The sequence below is a fragment of the Bombus vosnesenskii genome, unplaced genomic scaffold, assembly GCF_011952255.1.
Source record: "Bombus vosnesenskii isolate JDL3184/JDL3185 unplaced genomic scaffold, Bvos_JDL3184-5_v1.1 scf7180000013299, whole genome shotgun sequence".
Taxonomy (NCBI): Eukaryota; Metazoa; Arthropoda; class Insecta; order Hymenoptera; family Apidae; genus Bombus; species Bombus vosnesenskii.
Genome location: NW_022882949.1, coordinates 718,973 through 733,792, shown reverse-complemented (window position 1 = coordinate 733,792; position 14,820 = coordinate 718,973). Strand labels below are relative to the sequence as shown.

At 30.1% G+C, this 14,820-nt stretch overlaps 3 protein-coding genes across 5 annotated transcripts; 1 reads left to right on the top strand and 2 right to left on the bottom strand.

Annotated features, from left to right (window-relative positions):
* Nucleotides 1-824: 824 nt before the first annotated feature.
* On the bottom strand, nucleotides 825-5,434 carry LOC117233862 (zinc finger protein 853-like). Its single transcript, XM_033494508.1, has 3 exons — nucleotides 5,103-5,434; nucleotides 4,529-4,912; nucleotides 825-4,453 (listed from the first exon to the last, which is right to left on the bottom strand). Exons 1-3 carry the CDS (start codon nucleotides 5,241-5,243, stop codon nucleotides 2,810-2,812), a joined length of 2,169 nt encoding a protein of 722 aa, XP_033350399.1. The 5' UTR covers nucleotides 5,244-5,434; the 3' UTR covers nucleotides 825-2,809.
* A 956-nt stretch (nucleotides 5,435-6,390) lies between these two features.
* On the top strand, nucleotides 6,391-12,458 carry LOC117233866 (neural Wiskott-Aldrich syndrome protein-like). Of its 2 annotated transcripts, XR_004493425.1 has the most exons (8): nucleotides 6,391-6,747; nucleotides 7,312-7,592; nucleotides 7,684-7,977; nucleotides 8,086-8,401; nucleotides 8,485-8,916; nucleotides 9,003-9,268; nucleotides 9,350-9,562; nucleotides 10,988-12,458. XR_004493425.1 is itself a non-coding variant. In XM_033494521.1 (7 exons), the coding sequence occupies exons 1-6, from the start codon at nucleotides 6,652-6,654 to the stop codon at nucleotides 9,261-9,263; spliced, it is 1,680 nt and encodes a 559-aa protein (XP_033350412.1). In that variant the 5' UTR covers nucleotides 6,391-6,651; the 3' UTR covers nucleotides 9,264-9,268; nucleotides 9,350-12,451. The 2 variants fall into 2 exon arrangements, 1 of the variants encoding a protein (XP_033350412.1); XM_033494521.1 differs by having other exon boundaries at nucleotides 9,350-12,451.
* A 294-nt stretch (nucleotides 12,459-12,752) lies between these two features.
* On the bottom strand, nucleotides 12,753-14,242 carry LOC117233876 (ninjurin-1-like). 2 transcript variants are annotated; one of them, XM_033494543.1, is made up of 3 exons: nucleotides 14,185-14,242; nucleotides 13,319-13,725; nucleotides 12,948-13,145 (listed from the first exon to the last, which is right to left on the bottom strand). In XM_033494543.1, the coding sequence occupies exons 2-3, from the start codon at nucleotides 13,586-13,588 to the stop codon at nucleotides 12,948-12,950; spliced, it is 468 nt and encodes a 155-aa protein (XP_033350434.1). In that variant the 5' UTR covers nucleotides 13,589-13,725; nucleotides 14,185-14,242. The 2 variants fall into 2 exon arrangements, with proteins under 2 accessions (XP_033350435.1, XP_033350434.1); XM_033494544.1 differs by lacking the exon at nucleotides 14,185-14,242 and having other exon boundaries at nucleotides 12,753-13,145; nucleotides 13,319-13,588.
* Between the last annotated feature and the right edge of the window lie 578 nt (nucleotides 14,243-14,820).

Sequence of the window (14,820 nt, the reverse complement as noted above, 5' to 3'; positions counted from 1 at the left end):
TTTTTATGTAAGAACAAATTGAAAACAAATTTGCAAAAAAATATATGATGAAATATTAAAACGTATAATTGAAATTTTATATGCAATTCATACGGATCGGAAAAATTATAGAAAGCATTTAGTATGACTTAAAATGCTTTTTCCAAATCCTACGTTACGAATGAAAAAAAAGCGACTTTCTTAAATATCGAATTAATATTTTTTTTAACTTATTCCATATTTTTCAGTGTTACTTAACATCTTCTAATGCTCTTTTGTTTGAACTAGTTCTAGAACAGATAATATACAGCATTCTTATTATTTCCTTAAATAATGAAATCTTAAAAATAATTATTTAATAAATAGCGCTTTTTCTTTATTGTTTCTGTGTTTTATATACATAACTTAGACTATACTTTGTAGATCTATGTATTAATTTACATAACTTAAAATAGCGCGCAGGATTAAAATTACATTATGCATATTCAACGTTTTAATTTATTAACTTAAAAATCGTAATGTCCCTGTAAATAGAAATAAAAATCACGAAATTTAATTTAAATTTATATGGGAAGACTGGAGTGAATAATATACTAGTATCTTTTTAATATATTATAATATATTTAAATATAATATTAGTTTGAAAATATATACAATGTAAAATATAAAAATTAACAGTATAAATTTCAAAAATAATCATATCTGAACAAGTAATGTCATTTTGTTGCAAGTTGCACATAGAGCAGGGGGCTACTTAAAATCAAAGATTATCAATTTTATTTGTTTTTATAAATAGATCTCCAAAACAAATGATTCTCATGACTTTAATAATTAGGCACAAAGTATGCAATTAATAAAAGCACTGTATCTCTTTTTCTTTGGATTTAATATCTACTTTACAATACTTCAGTATGAATAAAGAGGTATTTTCTGCTTTGTGGAAAATACCATTTTCCTTAGGAACAGTGCACTAACAATTTTTCGTCTTACTCACTGGACCATGTTATATACAATATCATTACTATAAATCTATGTACTTTGAATGTACATCTAGCACTAGCTGATATAGAAACACAGTCTTAAATTCATTACTTCTGCTTTGATATACATATATATATATACAAGACTTTATAATAAAATAAAGTCTGACCAGTAATTAAAATAAATCTTTTGTACTGTAGAAAGTTCATTTGTATCTTAAGACGTTTATTATGCAACAACAAAATTCTGTTATTGTTATGTTCAATCACGAATTCTGTGCTCACATTTAAATGAAGATTTTTGTTTATTTTCAGTAAATAATACGCATCAATATACTCTGTAAAAAATATGGTAGAAAATTGTGCGATCAAATCTTCTTCACTAATACTTGTTACATCAAACAGAGTGAAGAAAATGGTGCAGATAAATTAAATATCACTATAAACAACGATTTGGAGCAAATTATACATTTTTGGTAACCCACTATTATTGTGCAAAAGCACAAAATTTAATAAGTATATGGATGAAATATTAATAATATATACTGGGAACTTTTATTTGAAGATATAGTTGCCCCCTGTTTGATCTTATTATGTAAGAGACAAATTATAAGAAAGAAAAAAGAAAGAAATGGAAAGGTAACATAAATTAAGTAATAATGTATGCTAATTATATAGACAGATACAATGGAAGTAATGTGGCTTAAGAAATATAAATTCTCTTCATTCTTCTTGATTTTGGTCAATATATGCTGGAAATTTAGCAAGAATTTTAGACAATTATAATTTCCAATATACTTATTTCCAAAGTTTACTGTATGGCACGCTCTCATTTGTTAGAAAACAACGACTTTAAGGTCGTTGTATGTATTATAGTGCTATACAATATATGTATATATTGTATGCATACTTAACCAAAATCTTAACTGTAACAGAGCTAATCAGGTAGATCATACCTGAATTTACCTTACATTTATTTTCCTATTATTTATCCAATTTATATGTATATAATATAAATTTCTTTGGTCTTAGATTTTGTTTTGCATTCTAAGTTTACATACAAATCATATGATCCTAAAATACTTTGCAAAATGGTCATAGATTGTTGCAATCACTGGTTAACAAAATTATTTCATTGATTCTAATAATTATGTATATAACATATATATAACTAGAAAAGATATTGCACAAAGCAAAATATAAACAATAATATTTTTATAAAATTGATTTGATTGTTTATAATAAAAAAATCTAAATATTGATTACATCATTAACTATCGATGAGAAATTATATAACAAAAATGTTATACATATTTCTATGCTAATTCTATTAGTATAAGCAACTAAAATTCTGATTAGATATTGATTTAATATCTTCATTTCAAGCTAATGGAATTGAAAATATATCTCTAATCAGGTATTGGAACAACCTCATGACTATCTACGCACACATAAATTTTTTAACACACGATTTTTTCGAACATTAAATAACAGTGTGCATTCATACAAAACATAGCATGCATTTCATACATGTAATACTTTACTGGCAAAATATATACAATGTACTTTAAGTTAAGCTCATAAGCCACTGAAGATTCTACTTTCTGACCGACTGATTATTAGTATAATATAAATGATAAGTTATTTAACTTTTAATATGTTTAAAATAATAGTATTTAAATCCATCTTCTTGCCTTATTAAAGTACAAAAAATTTTCTTCTCGAGTAACAGCAGGTATAGTTTAAGAAAATATTTTAGCGCGTCATAAAAGTTCTCTTGCTCACATAACAACAATCTTGTGATTGTTACCATTTGGCAAGAGAACATAATAGACACGCTTCCCCTTATCTCATTGAAACTCTTGTACATTATTATGATACTGGTTATTGAATGAACCATTTGGTTGCTCATTTCTTTCAATGACACTCTGCATTTCAACTGTTGATCCATTATTAGACTGACCATTGCTATTATTTAGATTCCCAGAGTTAGTAACATTACTTGTTACCATATTTATATTACTGGTAGCATTTGACTGTTGTGTTTGTTGCTGTTGTTGCTGTTGCTGCTGTTGATGACCATTTGCAGTATTCTGAGAAGAATTATTATTATACTTTGATCTATGCCTAAGTTTGTGAGTTGTAAGATATTGTTTTACAGAGAATGCTTTGTGACAAATATCACATTTGTATGGTAAAGGATCCTGACAATTTACACCATCTCCAATAGTTGAAGCATGAGTTGTTAAATGCATTAAATAATAATGCTTCACCACAAATGACTTCCCACAGGTTTCACAAATATATGGACCCGATACACCATGCGTTTTACGATGTTTGTGAAGATTGTCTTTTCTAGAAAAGCTTTTACCACACATTTCACATTCGTGCATTTTTTCACCTGTGTGAGATACAGAGTGTCTAACTAAATGTTCTTTGCGACTAAATGCCTTTGAACACGTAGTGCACACATAAGGACGTTCACCGGTATGTAGTTTCCTGTGTTGATAAAGATGTTCTTTTCGTTTGAATGGCTTACCACAAACATCACAACTAAATGAATTACTATTACTTTGTAAAGGATCTTCTTTGTTACTACTATTATCAGAAGTTTCATTCAAAAGGCTCTGAACAGAGCAACTATGAGTGTTCAATTGATTTATGGTAGTGAAAATTTTGCCACACTCTTTGCAAATGGCATTCCTATGAGTTTGTGAAATAACTTGAGGATTTACAGTAATTAAAGATGTTGGTTCAGGCCCTGATTTGATTCTTAAGAATTCAGAAATTTGTCCGATCGAGTTGCGAGATATTGTATCTTCTGACTTTGTATAATCTTTAAATTCTTTTGGCTCATCCCGTACAGTTTGTGCAACCAAAGGTGTTTCTTTAAATCCCAAATTTAAAAATACTTCTGGTGTAGCTTGTACAGTATAACCCTGTACATTTTGTGTTCCACTTTCATCTTTTTGAGTTTCAGACTGTACTTTCTGAATGATTTGTTGATTTTGCTTAGATTCAGGTTCTGCCTTCAAAATGATATTATTATTTTGATGTACTACCTGTCCTTGAGGTTCCTGCTTAATTGGAAACTCCTGTTGTGTAGCAATTTGCACCTGTTTTTCAATTTGTTGAAGCTGTCTATGTTGTTTTTCAAACTCTCTTTGTTGTCTTTGTAACTGCTGAATCTGTTGTGTTATTTGTGTCTGATTTTGTTGTTGTTGTTGCTGCTGCTGCTGCTGACCAACTTGTGGTTGATTTTGTGACTGAGAAATTTGTCTTTGAGATTGTATTTGTTGATTTATTTGACCATGATTTTGAATTTGATTTTGCACTTGTTGAATTTGTGAGGTTGTAGTTTGTTGATCGTTAATTTGATTGTGTGCTTCATTTGATTGTTGAGGAGATACTTGCTGCGAAGTTTGTTGCTGATAGCTATAATGGGTTTCTGCTGTTGCTTCTACAACAGCAGCTGCCATACCTCCTGCTTGCATCTAAGATAAATATTAATATAAATTAGTAATAGTATCACATAAAAATAATTTTTAATATTTTCTCTGTTAACAAACCTGCATGGCACATTTGTATTGTTGAACTCTTGCTTGGACTCCACTGATAATTTGAATATTCGAGGCATTTATATTACTAACAACAACAGGTTGTTGATGCTGCATTTGCTGCTCATTATTAACTATTTGATTTCCAGTTGTTGTTGTTACTTTCTCTATTCCCTTTAACACTTCATTCTCAGGGGTTGTAGGTCTGTCCTTTTCTGTGCTTTTCACATAAACCTTACCCTCCTTTAGAAAATCTTCTGAGAACCGCAGTGAAGTAAAATAAGATTCTAACATACCCTCTGCGCTCACAACTGTTTCTCTGAATTCAATAAAATTTTCTAATTTCTTTACACATTCGTGGCAAACAATTTTTGGCAAGGAATCTTCCTCCAAAACCTTAAAGTTCAAATTAAATACTAATTATATAAACCATCCATATCCTTTCATACCTAATCAGATTATATTATTAAATAAAGAAAGAATTACAATGACCATATAGATATATCAATAAGAAATTATCTGTTTTATCAATTGAAATTTTTCAAAACCATGTCTGGGTCAAAATGAAAGTGTACAAAAATCTCACTTGTATAGGCAAGTACGTCTGAATCTTTGTTTGAAGTTGCAATCTACGTCCTTCTTCCCGGAAAATATTCATTTTGGTTCCTTCGCTGCTAGTACACAATCTGCACAGTTCGTAATAATTCACTCTTCGATATCCAGACATTGTTTTCCCGCGGAAAACTAAATAACGCGACCTTAAAAAAATCGCGGACAGCTTTATTTCCGAAGGAATACACACGTAACAATGATCACTGTTCCCCTATCATCATTGACGATCCTATTTTGCATATAAAATACGATTCTATTTGATATCGCATTTCTGAGACTACGTGAATTGTACCCGTGGCCATTTGCAGCTTGTGTGATTATAGCGACAACGAAGTATAATAAAACGCGCTAAAAATTTAAATTCCTAACTAAAACGTGTATAAACATACACAAATTTAAAAACATATGATAATTTTTAATTATAATGTATATCATTACAAATTGTCTTGCGTGTGATTTTATGATGGCTGTACAATAAAATACAATAAATGTTCATTTTAGAGTGCTCGTATTTATATTTATCATAGACTCGTAGTCTTAAATTGTTTGAAATTTGAGTGTTAATATAATACATGAAATGATAAAGAAAAGTTAAGAATATAAATACAACACAAATATGATATGGATATGTATTATTTATATAAAAAATATAACATAAATACGATATGTAAGAAATAAAATGAAACAATAAGTAAAGAGTATTTTTTTATATTTTAGCAATAAAATATTATGACTATATATCCATATATATTTTTACTTACAATTTGACACATGATTTGACACAATAATTCATCTGAAATACAAAATAAGTAGAAAATAAAGGATATTGTGTATAAAATAATAAGTAAAGAATGTTTACCATCTCGTATGAAGTAGAATATTATAACTATATACCTATATGTTTGTGCTTTGTTTACTTGATGCAATAGTTCATCTAAAATACAAAATAATAAATATTGAAAAAAGCTTGTTTGTTAAAATATAATATTTTAAAATCTTTTTATCGTTATATATAGTTAAAAAGATAATGATTTCCCTAAATGCTCGCACGAAATATAATCTTCTGTTAAAAAATATAATCTTTATTATAAAAAGTATAATCTTTATAATCCTTTTGATTGCCATATGTGATTAAAAAATGTTATGATTTCGCCAAATATTCGTACCAAATACACATATAACGATGCGTGTAACAATAGTTGGTGATTTGCGAGGTCCAATCTGATTTAAGAGCGAGAATATATCGAATGAGGAAACGTGGAACATTGAACCGGATAGATAAAAATGTCATCACCAACTGGTGGAGTTTCCTGTGTAGGATAGTATCAGGAATAGCTTTTGGAAGGTGATGATTGATCAATTATAATTCCACGGATTTCACGTCATTGTGTGCATTCAATTTGTAAAAAGAATGTTTGAAAGTGAGATACATTGAAGGTAAATTATGAAAGAGAAACTATCGATCGAGAAAGAACGTGGTAAGAAATTAGTACGATAGTACGAGGATCCTAACCTTGTTGAAAATGAAGTCTGGCACTGTGAACAAACATAGAGGTTCTACGCTTTTAAAAACGGAAGAAAACGAACAAGTCTATCAATTGATAGGAAATCGGTGTCAGGTAAAAACTACTTTAACGAAAATTTGCACCTGCGAACATCATAACTGTCATTATAGTACTATGATTATGACCTAAATTTTATCTGTCGATCGACAGATATAGATAAACGCGTTCTGTCAACTTCATTTTTATGGTATTTGTAAATAATCTCGTCATCGCTGATATTCGAATTAAACATTACTTCCGTTTGTGATATATTTAACAGTGCAGAAAAGAATGTTCAATGTTAAAGATATTTTATTAATTGTTTTGTGTGAAAGCAGCACTGGTTTTATATATTTTTTGCTTAAACTTGCTGTGAGAATAAACTCATATGCTTAAAATTACGTATTAGTCATGAATGAGTCAAATGATGCATCGAAAGAATAGTAATTATGCAAAAATTTTCCACAATATAATTATATACTTGTTTTCCGGTTGTTGTTGCAATCTTTGTGCTTTCTCATATTGTTTATGAATATTTTATGTTATTTATATTTAATTAATATAATGTTAACATAAGAATTAATTGTTCAATGAGTAATATAATACTAGAAGAAATAAATAATTTTTTATGCCTTGCAGTGTTTAGCAGCTGGAGTTATTCAATTATATTTGACTGAACCACCTTTACACAAAGAATGGATAAAGAAAACTACAGGTATTATAACATTGATAAGGGATAATCCTAGACGTAGTTTTTTCCTTCGTTTATATTGCTTACAAAGGAAAGCAATGTTATGGGAGCATGAAGTATATAATGCAATGGACTATAAAGCACCAATGAGTTACTTCCATACATTTGAAGCAGAGGATTGTATGACTGCTTTTAATTTTGCAAGTGAAACAGATGCTGTTACATTAAGGTAAGTTGTATTAGGATATGAAATAAAAATATCAAATAAAGTGTTATATATTCTTTTCTGAATTTAATTTTGAAAAATTACTTGGTTTTAGAAACATTCTTCTTGATAAGTTGAATGCCAAACGTCAGAAAAGGCAACAAAGACGCTCTAAGGTAGAAGGAGAAACTCAGCATGGTGCAACATTGCCATGGAGAAATCAAAGCAACGCATCACCTGTTGCATTTAGTACAGGATCAACTTCTAATTTATTAAATGGAACCCCAACTACAATTGGTGTCAATAGGAGTGCTTCTAGTAGTTCTATGTACAAAAGTAAAAAGAAAAAACGAGAAAAAACCAAGAAAAGATTAACGAAAGATGACATTGGTCCTCCATCCAATTTTAGGTTGGGAGTTTACTAATTTGTCCCATTTATGCTTGTGCCTATTGTGCCCACTTATAATTTTGGTTACATTTTACAAATATATGTTTATATTTATTTTAATATTTTTAGACACGTTACACACTTGTCATGGAATACTAGTAGCAAAGAATTGGAATTAGACAAAGTCGATCCACATTTAAAAATATTTCTTGATATAGTTGGTGTGTCGGAACATCAATTCAGAAATCAAGACACGCGTGATTTTATTTACGATTTTATTGAAAAAAATGGTGGGATGAATGCCATTAGGGAAGATATATCTTCATCTGCCCCGAAAACTAATGCACTACAACAATTGCAACAACAACAACAACATCAGCAACAATCTCCAGCTGCGCCTCAAAGACAGGAATATCCCCCTCCAGTTCCAGCAAGAACAATAACAGTTTGTTTATTTTTCTCTATAATATTACATGTCTATATAAAATAAGCAGTCTTTATGAAGTACGTTTTCGAACATTTTTGCAGCATCAAACACGAAGTGCTCCACCACTACCTCCAAATCGAATTAATGCACCTTCAACACCGCCAAGTGTACCACCTAGTGCACCACCTAGTGCACCACCTAGTGCACCACCAGTTCATAGAACATTACCATCTCGACCGCCACCACCTTCTTTAACTTTCGCACCATCACTACCACCACCTCCACCTCCGCCTCCTCCTCCTCCACCACCTCCACCAGCTCCAACTCCTGCTCCAGCTCCAGCTCCGCGTTCTAGAAGTAATTTAACTACACCTGTTCCACCTCCTCCACCATTACCAAGTACTGATGATGGAACAGTCAACGCAAGTGCTATCAATAATAATAATACTACTAGTAATGACAATAATAATGGGGATATCGCTGATCTAAGGTCAACGCTTATGGAATCCATAAGGAGTGGTACTAGACTTCGAGTTAGTATTAAAATGAAAAATTTATAATCACGAAGTCGAAATTGTATAACTGATTTTGATGATTATATATTATCTTTCTGTTACAGAAAATTGATAAATCTGAAGTAAAACAAAGTCCCCCTCCTCCGGATTCAAGGAATGCTTTGTTAGAAGAAATTCGTCGTCAAGAATTTGTGTTAAGGCCCGTTTCGAACGAAGTAAAAAATGAACGAAGTAAACCAGCATTTCAAGGAGGATTAGCTAGTGCTTTATCAAGAGCTCTTGCCGAGCGATCAAGTGCAATCCATAGTGAAAGTGATGATTCGACTAGTGAAACCAGTGATGATGATGATGACTGGGATGATTAACTCAGGTCAGAAAGAATTAACACATAGGATTATGAGATGTAATCTGAATGATACCTTGTTAATAAAGATATGAAATATTGTTTCAGATGAAGCATATGACTCGAGGAATAAAATAATGTATCACTGTGATAAATCTGCTATCAATAAACATGTAAACAGATTAGCTACTTTAAATGTATAATATAATGATTTTGAATTTGATATCCAAAGAAGAATGAAAATCACATGTAAATGTTCCGAAAAAGGAAATCACATAATGTGTTATCAGGAAGTAAGGCATATTTACATGGATAGGGCAGGTAAGGGCAGAATAAAGGTTCTGGTATAATTTCAAAAGAATTGTGACATGCAATTATCTGGTCTGAAGGAGAAAAGAAGATATTATATAAAGCAAATACGATGTTATATAACACAACAGGCATAAAAATATCAATTTTTCGTTTACTAGTATTTATTCGTTTAACTGAGGATCAGCATTTGCCAAATAAAATGAATACCATGGAAACGATTACACCTATTCAAGCTGTTTCAATAAATATTATAAGAAATATAATAATAATACAGTTAAGTAAAAACTAGCGTAATTCTGTAGTGCAGTTAACAATATTACAAATTCCATGTAAATTTGTACTATTACTTCAAAAGTTAGTACACTTCCTGTATGATGATTACGAAATTTGCCTTAGTTTGTCCTGCCCAATTCGTGTAACTCAAAATACATATAATTTTAAGTTAGCGACCGATAGTCCAAGATGCACATTTACGGTGGAACAAAACTGTAAACGTAAAATAGATTTTCAAATTAATTGGAGTTGATCTATCAATCAGAATAGAACAAGGAAATAAAAGTATTAAACACATTACAATTTTTCTAACTTAATACTCGAAGAGATTGCAATAATTTCGATACTAAACTGTATACAAAAGATACATCGAAACTATGTTAATTCATAGGAACTTCACCTAAAATCTAAAAAAAAAAAAAAAAAGAAAGAAAAAAAAGAAACGTATAGTTAATGTATCTATATGTATTATTGTACAGATCGACTTTTAAGAATTTAAGCTTTTATCTATTATAAAATTAATCGTATTACGCATGTCAAGGTCGACTTATATACCTGACGTTTCAAAACTGGAAATCGAGCCTTGTAAAAGTATACATAAGTTACATTTAAATTCATCAGTATGCTAAATCTTTGTTAAAGAAACGATCTTCTCTTTTTTTACTGTTTTGTTTATAGACTTGGAAACTCGTTTGAGGTATTTAAATAACGGCCTTGTATCTAGTCGCCTACGATGCTAAAACAGGTGCCCTGAACTGATGTAAATTATAATATCTTAATGGAGTTTCTAGAGTCTTTAAATATCCCGATAGATTAAGGGATGATAATTTTTTTAATACTTTATTACACTAATTTTTTTAACGTTTTTTTTTATCCATTAACTTATTATGTCAGTTCTAATATCTGTCGGCCTCTGTATTAAGAGAGGAAGTCATGAGAATGGTGTTTTACAATATACAAACGAATTAAATGAACTTCCTTACTTCATCATGAAGTATGAGCAGTCCTGTATTGTTGGACAATATAATTCATTCGTTCAATTAAAAAAAGAAAGCAGCGCATCAAACGACTCTTCTTAGATTTATCCTATTAAAGTACGTAGACGTAAGGTTACGATTAACGATGTAGTAAGAATTGTATATTTTCACGTGTGTGATATAGGTGTCGAGACCACAGGATTGAAGCGGAAACAGAGAAATTGTCTATGGGAGTGTATGAAGCACAAGATAAAAAGTTTTATGCCACTATGGAGAAATCCTAGTCACACAGAAATGAGAAAAAAGGAATATGTTAATTATTAGTTATTGTATTTTATTATATTCTATGCAATATTATTGTAACGTAAACGCTGTTCGACGTCCGAACTTCTCTTTCGATTGACTAGAAAAATCATAGTTGCAGGATTTTTTGCTTCGATTACTGTCGAATATATGAAAATACCGACACGAGAGCGTAATTAAGAGAAAGAGGGGATCTACGCTATATTTGTTAACTAGGATAAAGGGAAAGTAGCGAGAGATGTTAAAACAAAAGACTTGTTACATATGATAAGCTAATAAGATTGTATGAAGAATGGGAGAATTACAAAATTTTACTTTGAACGCATTATATAGAAGTATTGTTGCATTTAAGAAGAAAAAGAAAAGAGAAAAAGAGCTATTAATGGGCATGTATCTTTGTCCAGTTTTAAGAAGTAAATTGTTCTTCTATTGAATGTACATATAACATAGTACATGTTACAAATCGTATTCGGTTTGTGTTGTGACTACCAAATATCAAAAACTATAAAAAAACGAACATATAACAAATATTAATTTACTTTAACATGCAACTTCCTCTTCTACTGTATTATTTTTTGTATTAACTAAAGAAGAAATAGACTCATATAATTTATAGCGCAAATTTTATGAACTAATGCAGAATGAATGTTTCTTCTTTGTTATTGTGGAAGAACAAAAAAGAAAAAAGATTCATCTACAGAGATGATAGGGTTCGTGATAGCAGAAACCTAAATCTGTTATGTGTACATAGTTTTAAAAGGAACGTTGAATATACGTTAAAATAATGTTTATACTATTTATTTAACAGTCAGCTTTTATATATACTGGAAATTAGGTTTAAGTAGATCAGATATGTATATCGGTCTAACTAAATATTTTTGCTATGAATATGATGAGATAAATAAAATATGCGTGTGGAATTTGCGATTAAAAAAGAACAGGAAGTAAATATTCAAATTTTTTCGTTAAATTTGTAACGATAATTACCCATTATTAATTACTTCGTTTGTGAGATTCGAATGTTATAACTGTATTCAAATATACAAGAAAACATATCAAAATTTTGAAAAATATTAAATGATGATTTTGTATAGAAGCAAATATTTTGTAAAAAAAGAAAGAAAGAAATACCTTTGATATGGGACTAAAATTATATCCGAATTGATTGCATTAAACTAATAAAAGACCAACTTTCCAAATCTTAGAAGAAAGTAGCTTCTTCGTAAAATTGTAATTTCTAAAAAAAAGATATGTATCATGCCATTTATGTAACTGAAATTGTTGACTTTATCGATAAATGTTTAAATACAAATATATCAATAGACACGAAAGAGAAAGGAATAGACGTAGAATGTTGTAACTTATTCGTTAATAACTTAGTCGTTTACGAAAGATGTTGAAGCAAAAGACTGTTAGATAAAGTAATTTCCTGAAAATTTGCACGTTGCATCACTTGTTAACTAGATACTTTTAACATAAACGTTAACGCAATCCACAGCTCTTACCTACTAAAATAGACAATCATGCATCATGAAGTAAAAGATAACATCTTATTCTTTCTTTTTAAAAAAATATCAAATTATTTATTTATCAATTACTTATTTATAACATGATTACACAATATATTTAAATAGAAACAAAAAGTATATTTTAATAGAGGATAGAACATTCGAATATAGAAGAAATTTATCTCTAACAATAATATTATAAATTAATACATTTGATACATCAATTTCAGATATCTTATTATCAGTTATTCATATACAAAGATAAAAGAATAAGAGAGAGCTATCTGTTTTCACAAAGATCAATATAAAATACTTCTTTACATTACATTACTGTTAATTATCATTTCTTAACAGCGGTAATGTGGTAGGAACAGGAACAGATATACTAAACGCGGCAATAAATACGTTGATGATAGTTATTAGAAAAACTCCAACTACCACGTAATTATTAATTTTTCGTGCCTGTCGTGATTTCGATTGTCCTTTTATGTCAAATCGACCTTTGAAAATCAAACTGACGCCTACGGCCACCTAAAATTTGATAGCATCTTTCTCATCAAACATACTCTTCTATAAAACAGAAAAAATAATATTCTATACTCGTTCGTATCTGTATCATATTAGTTTGTTGCAATTCGTTATCCATTAAAATTTAGAGAAGGTAGTAGAAAGAAACATTGCGTTAATCTGATGGAGTATTATACCTGGAGAAGGAGACTGATAATGATTAAACTCAGAATCAGAAAAAAAGTGGGGCTCTCTCGCTGATATTCAATCAGGTATCTTAATTGATTTGCATTGGCGGTGATTAGGGCAACATCCATCATACCTTGTGCTACAGTCTTTTTCGCGGCATATGTATTTGATTGTTTGTATGCTTGAGACTTTTTGTCCGTCGTGTCGATGGAGATAACATCTTTCACTACCACTTCTTCCACCACCTCCAATTTATTTTCTTTCTCTTTTTCATCCATACCTTCTCTTTTACATTAATTCCACCTTTCTCTTCTTTCTTCGCTCGAACACACAATGCCTTTGTTATTTTCAATCTTTGGTCCGAGATAACTCATCGATACATAAATAACGTTTATTTCTTAAATCCAATAGATATCTGAGGATCAATTACACATTTATCACTATATCTTGTCTTTTATTCTTAATATTATCAGTTATTGAACCAAATTAGTGTTATTTCGTTACTGGGTCAAAATTGGACACTTTATCAAGGAGAATATAAACGTGACAAAGTGTTCTATTACAGTACTGGAACTAAAATTCTGTTCTTCTATGATTCAAATAGTCGTCAACAAATGATTGTCATCCGGAGCTAGCAACGTCGCATGTACATTGTGATCGCTTAATCATCAATGCCGAGAATGAAGAATGCTTTGTTCAAACAGGCTCTTGTGAGAAATATCTTACAATGTAAGTTTCTCCTTATACGAATTTCTTTTCTACATTTTAATGAAATTTTGACAGAATTATAGGATTATCGATCCTATCGGTATACAACAATATCAACATACATCAACAACGGTAATAAAGAAAACTTGGAGATTTGTGTACTTACCCGGAAAGGTGATCAAAAAGTTGCTGATAGCATTGAATAGGTTCTAATTTATCGGAGGTGTCGTTGGGAGTGAAGCCAGTGCAAGAATAACGATAACCATTATCGTGTTGTATATTAAACTCGACGTGAAGCTCGACGCGGTTTTAATGAAACCACATGTGACGCTTGTCAGAAGAGAAATGTTTAAGGACAATGGTTGTATATACTCAATGGGTTTATCAATCGAGGCATCGTAATTATGTTAGCTGTTCTATCACGAGCTTATCATCGAAGACTTATTCGAAGGAGAAAAAAAGATAGGTAGGAATAATCACAAAGAATTTCTGTTATTATTTCCATGTTGATTGTTGTGTGACTGATTAATTTATATTCAAGAGATTTTATAATTACGAAAACATTTCATCAAATGCTATAAATAGAGGAGTTGTAGTAAGTTCATTTAACTAGGTATTTAGGTGTAATTAGCAGGAAGTTTCTTTTCGACTTTCAATTGCATTGTTTGGCCGATTGCAACTCCTTTAATTGATTGCATTTTAACTCTAATAGAGAATGAGTCATCAATTACGATTAAGTTTTTTTTATGTGAAGCGAAAAGAAAATATAGAAATTAGAGATAATACTGATTAACTTTAATAA

What these genes read in the sequence shown, in the direction of transcription:
- LOC117233862 (XM_033494508.1), bottom strand. Translation starts at nt 5,243, where the DNA reads ATGTCTGGATATCGAAGAGTGAATTATTACGAACTGTGCAGATTGTGT. An exon ending in AGACGTACTTGCCTATACAA is followed by an intron (nt 4,913 to 5,102) that starts GTGAGATTTTTG and finishes TTGAACTTTAAG; the next exon opens with GTTTTGGAGGAAGATTCCTT. An exon ending in AATACAAATGTGCCATGCAG is followed by an intron (nt 4,454 to 4,528) that starts GTTTGTTAACAG and finishes TATTTATCTTAG; the next exon opens with ATGCAAGCAGGAGGTATGGC.
- LOC117233876 (XM_033494543.1), bottom strand. Translation starts at nt 13,588, where the DNA reads ATGGATGAAAAAGAGAAAGAAAATAAATTGGAGGTGGTGGAAGAAGTG. An exon ending in TTATCAGTCTCCTTCTCCAG is followed by an intron (nt 13,146 to 13,318) that starts GTATAATACTCC and finishes ATCAAATTTTAG; the next exon opens with GTGGCCGTAGGCGTCAGTTT.
- LOC117233866 (XM_033494521.1), top strand. Translation starts at nt 6,652, where the DNA reads ATGAAGTCTGGCACTGTGAACAAACATAGAGGTTCTACGCTTTTAAAA. An exon ending in ACAGATGCTGTTACATTAAG is followed by an intron (nt 7,593 to 7,683) that starts GTAAGTTGTATT and finishes ACTTGGTTTTAG; the next exon opens with AAACATTCTTCTTGATAAGT. An exon ending in TTCCAGCAAGAACAATAACA is followed by an intron (nt 8,402 to 8,484) that starts GTTTGTTTATTT and finishes ACATTTTTGCAG; the next exon opens with CATCAAACACGAAGTGCTCC.